At 47.9% G+C, this 6,518-nt stretch overlaps 1 protein-coding gene across 1 annotated transcript in view; it reads right to left on the bottom strand.

The window, feature by feature from the left end:
* Window positions 1–6,518, bottom strand: part of LOC108792271 (protein kinase C-binding protein NELL1-like) — a 187,751-nt gene that overhangs the window by 23,041 nt on the left and 158,192 nt on the right. The window contains exon 5 of the mRNA XM_018563012.1: window positions 3,400–3,593. Coding sequence (XP_018418514.1) covers window positions 3,400–3,593 — 194 coding nt within the window. The remainder of the gene's footprint in view (window positions 1–3,399; window positions 3,594–6,518) is intronic.

Genomic DNA, 6,518 nt, shown 5'->3' with positions numbered 1-6,518 from the left:
CACTATAGGGAGCGTTGTTGTAATTAAGTTGCCGCTCATTCACTACAGAACTACACTGGGGATGTCACAAGACCAGTATAGTGACCATGGGTCTCATGAAATGGATATAACAAAACAATGACCCCTAATTAGAATGGATTCTAGTAGGGATTTATCGGTGTTTGGGTTACTGCATGGATTGAGCTGGATATATTACGTCAAGGTAAATCATTATCTATATATGGGATAACATTTTTATGTCTGGACTTGGACCCTTGCACCATCTGGGCTTAGGTGGACTCAGAGAAACAAGGGCAGGTGCCCACTAATACCAGTGGCAGCCACTTAACCACTGATATCAATTCCAAGTCCTGATGAAGGAGTGCGTTGGCTCCTGAAACACACGTTGGCTGTTGTATGTGATCACATGATATAAACATTAAAGCAACTCGGACTCTTTCACCGATTGGTTTGGTGCTCATAGATTGTTTAACTGACATTACCAAAGATGTCATTTTCGATAACTGACCCCCCCCCCTCCCCCCAAGAGTCTTAATAGAATCACTGAACTTCCTCAGCTTTCCGAAAATATGAAATGTTCGTCTTACAAAGTGGTTGCAGTATATGTAGATTTGCTCCGGGGCCCTCCTACATCTTGGAGGGGCTCCAACCAACCCAGATCCTAAGAGGACCCGCCCTCCCATCTTTCTGACCTCCATGGCGCTCTAAGGAGGTCGCCCATCCGCTGAGCGCTCAACTTTCTTCCCAACTTTCCTCGGCGGCTCGCAGCGACGTCGTTCACACAGCTGTGTTTTCCTTCCCGCTCCAAAATAGAAAGTTATATATTAAGAAGTGTCAGTAGAAAATGGATGCAGGTTGGAGATTGCTCCGCGTAAAACAGACACCCGTAGTAATCGGGAGTAAACGACCTCGCAGGTGTTGCTCAGCAATGTTCTTCCGCATTTGCATATTCCATTTAATCCTCCGGATGATTATACATTCTCATTACGGCGCGAACAACGGCGCGCCGCTGCAAACTTACCAGAAGTCATTCCAGAACTTGGCGGAGGCTTAAAGGAGAACTATGAGATGAGTGATTTCCACTCACCTCATAGTTCTAGCCGACCTGTGACAATGAGACTGTCACAGGTCGGCTCAGTAGATCGGGAGGTGAGTGAACACATACCGGCGTTCGCTCACCTCTCGATCCTGTCACGGCTCTCTGCCGTGACAGGGGAGGGGCTGGATTCCCCCCTCCGATCCGCCAGCGCTGACTGGCGGAACGGACGGGGGAGGGGGCGGGTACAGCTGGCTCTGCTTCTAGATAGGCAGAGCCAGCTGTCAGTCACGCAGCTGGGCGGATCCCGGCACAATTGTCGGGATCCGCTCCGGCTGCGGTGTCTCAGTATACCGCGAGCTGTAGCTCCCTATATACTGAGCCTAGGGTGACGGGAGGACGCTAGTTTGTGTCCTCCCGTTATCCTAAGGAGAACTATGGGGAAAAACACTGACCACATAGTTCTCCTTTAAAGGGGAAAACTCCAGACTTTGGTTTTGTTTTACAGTGTGAATGTTTCAGTGTAAATCTCAACAATGAGCGATGATGATTTCTTTTTTGTTTGTTTTGTTTCTTTTTTATTTTGCTTTGGATAAAGTTTTTCTATTCAGTAGATCTACTTTAATTCTCCTTCCTTTGCACAGATTTTCTCTCATTTCCTGTTGTGTTCTCAGGACAGGAAGTAAAGTAAAAACTTTAGGGAATGCGTCAAAATAAAAATTTTAAATCAAAACTCGCTGTTTTCCCAACTTTCTTTTACATTTTTTAAATTATTATTTCTTTATTTTTTACTTTACCTTTGGGGGCTTCGGGGGAAATATTAGGAGTCTAGACTCCTGATATTTCCCTTTTAAAAAAGAAAAAGAGATTGAGGACACAGAGTCTCTTTTTCTGCAGCCTCAGCACTCAATAAACAGGAGGCTCTCTCAGTACGGAGGCTTCCTGTTCATTCACAATCTGGAAATAGTAAATGTATTTACTATAAACTCAGTTGTGAACAGAGTCTCTGTATTGAGCTGCTTCCTGTTCATTCATAAAGTGAGCAGATAGTAAATATTTACTATGTCCACATTCATAAATGAACAGGAAGTGATGTAGAGCACTTCCTGTTCTTTCATAACTGGGGACATAGTAAGCTTTCTATGTCCTCAGTGTTTTTGCATCGCTCTCCATCCTAACTGCTCTGCATGTCACAGAAGCTGAGCTCTCCTTCTGCACCGCCCCCCGCTCGGACCTCCTGACAGGTCTATCCTCCCTGATGAACCTGTCAGGAGGTTCGAGCGGATAGATAGAAGACTGAAGGGGAGAACGGAGGTCAGATAGAAGACTGAAGGGAAGGACGGAGGTCAGATAGAAGACTGAAGGGGAGGACGGAGTTCAGATAGAAGACTGAAGGGGAGGACGGAGGTCAGATAGAAGGCTGAAGGGAAGGACGGAGGTCAGATAGAAGACTGAAGGGAAGGACGGAGGTCAGATACAAGACCAAAGGGAAGGACGGAGGTCAGATAGGACGGAGGTCAGATACAAGATGGAAGGGAAGGACGGAGACCAAAGGGGAGGGAGGAGGTGATGATTTGCTATCTAAATCCATGAAATTCCATCCGAATCTGACTTAACTCAACATTTGGAATCAGCTCTAATATCAATGAGCGTCTATCAGTATTGACAAGATGGCGGGCGGCGTTGCCTCACCTAGACGCAGCCCGGTGACTGCGCTCTCCCTCGATCTGCAATGCTGATGAATTATTCATGGGCGCGCGTCGCTCAGCTCAATGTTTTAATTGAATTTAAAGATGATGAATTCATTACGAGTTGATTTCAATTACGGTTATTGGGATGCGCGGCTCCGGCGGGAGGAAGCGAAGTCCCGGGATACTTTGTGATAAAGTAAATATTTGTACCCGGAATAAACGTCTGCAAAGTCCCGAGACGATTCCCTGGATGTTTCTGGGGGGTTTTGTGCCTGGATAAAGTACACCTGCACTTCAGGAGAGGATGCGGTAATGGCGCAGCATGGAGGTCCACGAGACCAGCGGAGGTTGTAGGCAGGCACACGAGGACCAGCGGAGGCACACGAGGAACAGCCTGGGGGGCTGGAAGGCGTAGAGAGGCTGAGAGAGCCGTGCACCCAAGGTGTGTGGGTGTGAAATCAAAGGCTGCTGAAAGTTGCTCAAAGGACATGTGTGTTCCCGAAGAGATCCTGTTGAGGAAAACAGTAAGGTCCTGGGACTGGGACACTGAACAGGATAACCTGTGAAGGGTGAGCGGTTATGTGTGCTGAAGAAAGCCATGTATATACATACATACACATACACTTTAGTGTGCATAGTCTGGGCACAGGTTTAGAGAGAATGACATGTTACCTTGCAGGAGCACACGGAGCAGCGGTCCTCTTTCAAGGTCCAGACTTGGCCATTACGCTTAAGCCCGTCATTGTGAGGGCAATCGCCGGTGCAGGACGGTCCCGACTGGCAGAGACAGTCAAAGCCGCCTTCAAGGTTCACGCAGGCCGAATCGTTCCAGCAGGTGTGCGTCCTTAATGCGCATTCATCGATGTCTGTAAAATACAAAAAAATATATATATAATGCTGACATTTTCTCTCTTATACAGTATAATATATAAAACATGGCGGTCGGATAATTCGGACTCCCAACGTACTGGTATATGGACTGCTTGATATAAAATTCGTTTTTAAAACCGTTATAAACAGATATACAAACGTTATAAAGAAAAACCAGAACGGAAGATGTGTTAAAGGGGCGACTCGGACAGGCGCGAGGGCAAAGATGGCGGGTGACATATGCGTTTTCAATAGTTCTCGGTGCGATTTTCGCTGTTGGTGATTTTTATAAGGTTGTAATGAAACCATATTGTCTAATAATGTAATTTTCTCAATGTGTGATTGAACTACAGAGAGAATATGCAGGAAACATCTACCAAATGATGCGAAGGATCATACACACACACTGAAATGTGATTGGTTCATATCTGAAGGGGAGCTCTGGTCTTGGGGGTGGAGGAAATATTATTAGGGACACGTACCTGGAACTTCTTAGAATAAAAATGGACCTTGTATAGTAACTTTACAAATTTGCACAAATATATTCCTGACATGTCACAGTGTTCAGCAACAGTATCATTTTATAAGAAAAGCTCCAACTTTCATACTTTGTCCTTTCTAATCCAATCTACACTCAGCGAGAGAGACAGACTGCCAAGATTCTGCTCTCCATTCAAATAAGAGCTCAGGTTTCAGTGCCTCTGTTGTCAGCTTTGAAGATGAATTTTTCCACAATGCCTACAGCTACAGAGATGAATCATTGAACTGCAGAGAGAACTCCTGGAATATTAGGCTGGGATGATGTCATCAGTCTGCTGCAGGCAGGAGAAAGCATTTCCTCTGTCTCCCCTCCCCCAGTGATCAGTCTGCTGCAGGCAGGAGAAAGCATTTCCTTGTTCTCCTCTGCCCTAGTGATCAGTCTGCTGCAGGCAGGAGGAAGCATTTCCTCAGCCCCCCTCCCCCCAGTGATCAGTCTGCTTACAGGCAGGAGGAAGCATTTCCTCAGCCCCCCTCCCCCCGTGATCAGTCTGCTTACAGGCAGGAGGAAGCATTTCCTCAGTCTCCTCTCTAGATTGCAACAATTTGCAACTTTGTAGCAAGTCACAAGACTGGAGGCATCAGCAGGGGGCTGATCTGTGCCAGAAATTTGCTAACACGGCCAAGAACTGCACAGACACCAGGATTTACATGATCGTGACATCTCCAATTTTCATGGCGTAGCGTATTTATTCCGGATTCTGAGTCTTGTTGCGTTTTCGTTACAGGACACTTTTACCTACTTCACGCCGCATCAGCAAGCTTGACCGCAAAAGCTGAGTGACTGCACTTGAAGGAATCAGCGCGGTAGCGGGCGATGAGCACGGGGCACTTAGTGCGGCCCTTAACGAGTGCGGAGGAGCGACTTCTCGGCCCGATTCCCGCCTCGTCCGATCACATCACACTGGCTTGTTTTCACTGTAATTACGCTTTTCAATTTGTCGCAACAAATGCAACCGGGAACTGCCGCGTATCACGTTCCAGCTGACAGAGAAAGGGACGACCCCGTGGTGGGGGTGGGGTGTCTGCTTTTATTGAAGAACACCAATAGTGTTGAAGTCCAAAGTGTTCGTTTATTGGAACATCGTGTCACCAGAACTAGCGCTTTCTGGGCCACGCAGGGTCCCCTTCATCAATGACCTCACCTCGTCATTGCTGAGCCTGATGAAGGGGACCCTGCGTGGCCCAGAAAGCGCTAGTTCTGGTGACATGACGTTCTAATAAACGAACACTTTGGACTTCCAACAATATTGGTGTGCCGGTGACATCCGTTTATTTTGTCCTGTTTGGCGGCTCCATACGCGGTCACTGCGAGCACCACCCCTTATCTAATTTGGGGCTTCCCGTTAAGGAGTGCGGCAAGGTATTTCTACGTTTTGCTTTTATTGAAGGGGAGTTGTCAGGACCAGAATTAAGGTAGCTGAAGCTGCGGATTGGTTGGAGTAGACTTCAGCACTTTCATCCTTATCCTGGCGTCACCTTCTACAGAGCTGTTGACGTAGAAAAAAACATGCATCCCGTGACGTCTTAAAGGAGAACTATGGGGTCAGGGCTTTTCCCCATAGTTCTCCTTAGGGTAACGGGAGGACACAAACTAGCGTCCTCCCGTCACCCTAGGCTCAGTATATAGGGAGCTACAGCTCGCGGTATACTGAGACGCCGCAGCCGGAGCGGATCCCGACTTAGACGACGGGATCCGCCCAGCTGCGTGAGTGACAGCTGACTCTGCCTATCTAGAAGCAGAGCCAGCTGTACCCGCCCCCTCCCCCGTCCGATCCGCCAGTCAGAATCCAGAATCCAGCCCCTCCCCTGACACGGCAGAGAGCCGTGACAGGATCGAGAGGTGAGCGAACGCCCGTATGTGTTCGCTCACTTCCCGATCTACTGAGCCGACCTGTGACAGTCTCATTGTCACAGGTCATCTAGAACTATGAGGTGAGTGGAAAGCACTCACCTCATAGTTCTCCTTTAAAGCCCATCGTGCACGCCTGGTCAGAGGTTGAGCGGAAGCCAGGAACAAGTCTACGCTATCTCCATCCTGAGGGGTTCCTATTGGTATAACATTTCAAGAAGCAACACAAAATGATGCAACCAATCAGACTCCAGTATCCCGTAGCGCAGGGGTGGCCATACTTCGTCCCTCAAGTTGTGACGAAACTATAATTCCATCATGCTTGTGGCTGTTTGAGTCTTGCAATGCCCCATGGGACGTGTAGTTCCACAACGCTGGGAGGGGGGCGAAGTTTGGCTACCCCTATACTGTTACATTGTTGCGCCGCGGTGGGATTTTTATATGTGTTACAAATATTGGACTTGCTAAGGTACGAACGTTCCACATGAAAGCACTGCATTCCGATAATATTTCCTCCTATCCATCGCCCCCC

The sequence above is a fragment of the Nanorana parkeri genome, unplaced genomic scaffold, assembly GCF_000935625.1.
Source record: "Nanorana parkeri isolate BGI_ZX_2015 unplaced genomic scaffold, ASM93562v1 scaffold622, whole genome shotgun sequence".
Classification (NCBI taxonomy): domain Eukaryota; kingdom Metazoa; phylum Chordata; class Amphibia; order Anura; family Dicroglossidae; genus Nanorana; species Nanorana parkeri.
The sequence above is the reverse complement of the archived record's forward strand: the minus strand, read 5'-3'. Positions and strand labels throughout refer to the sequence as shown.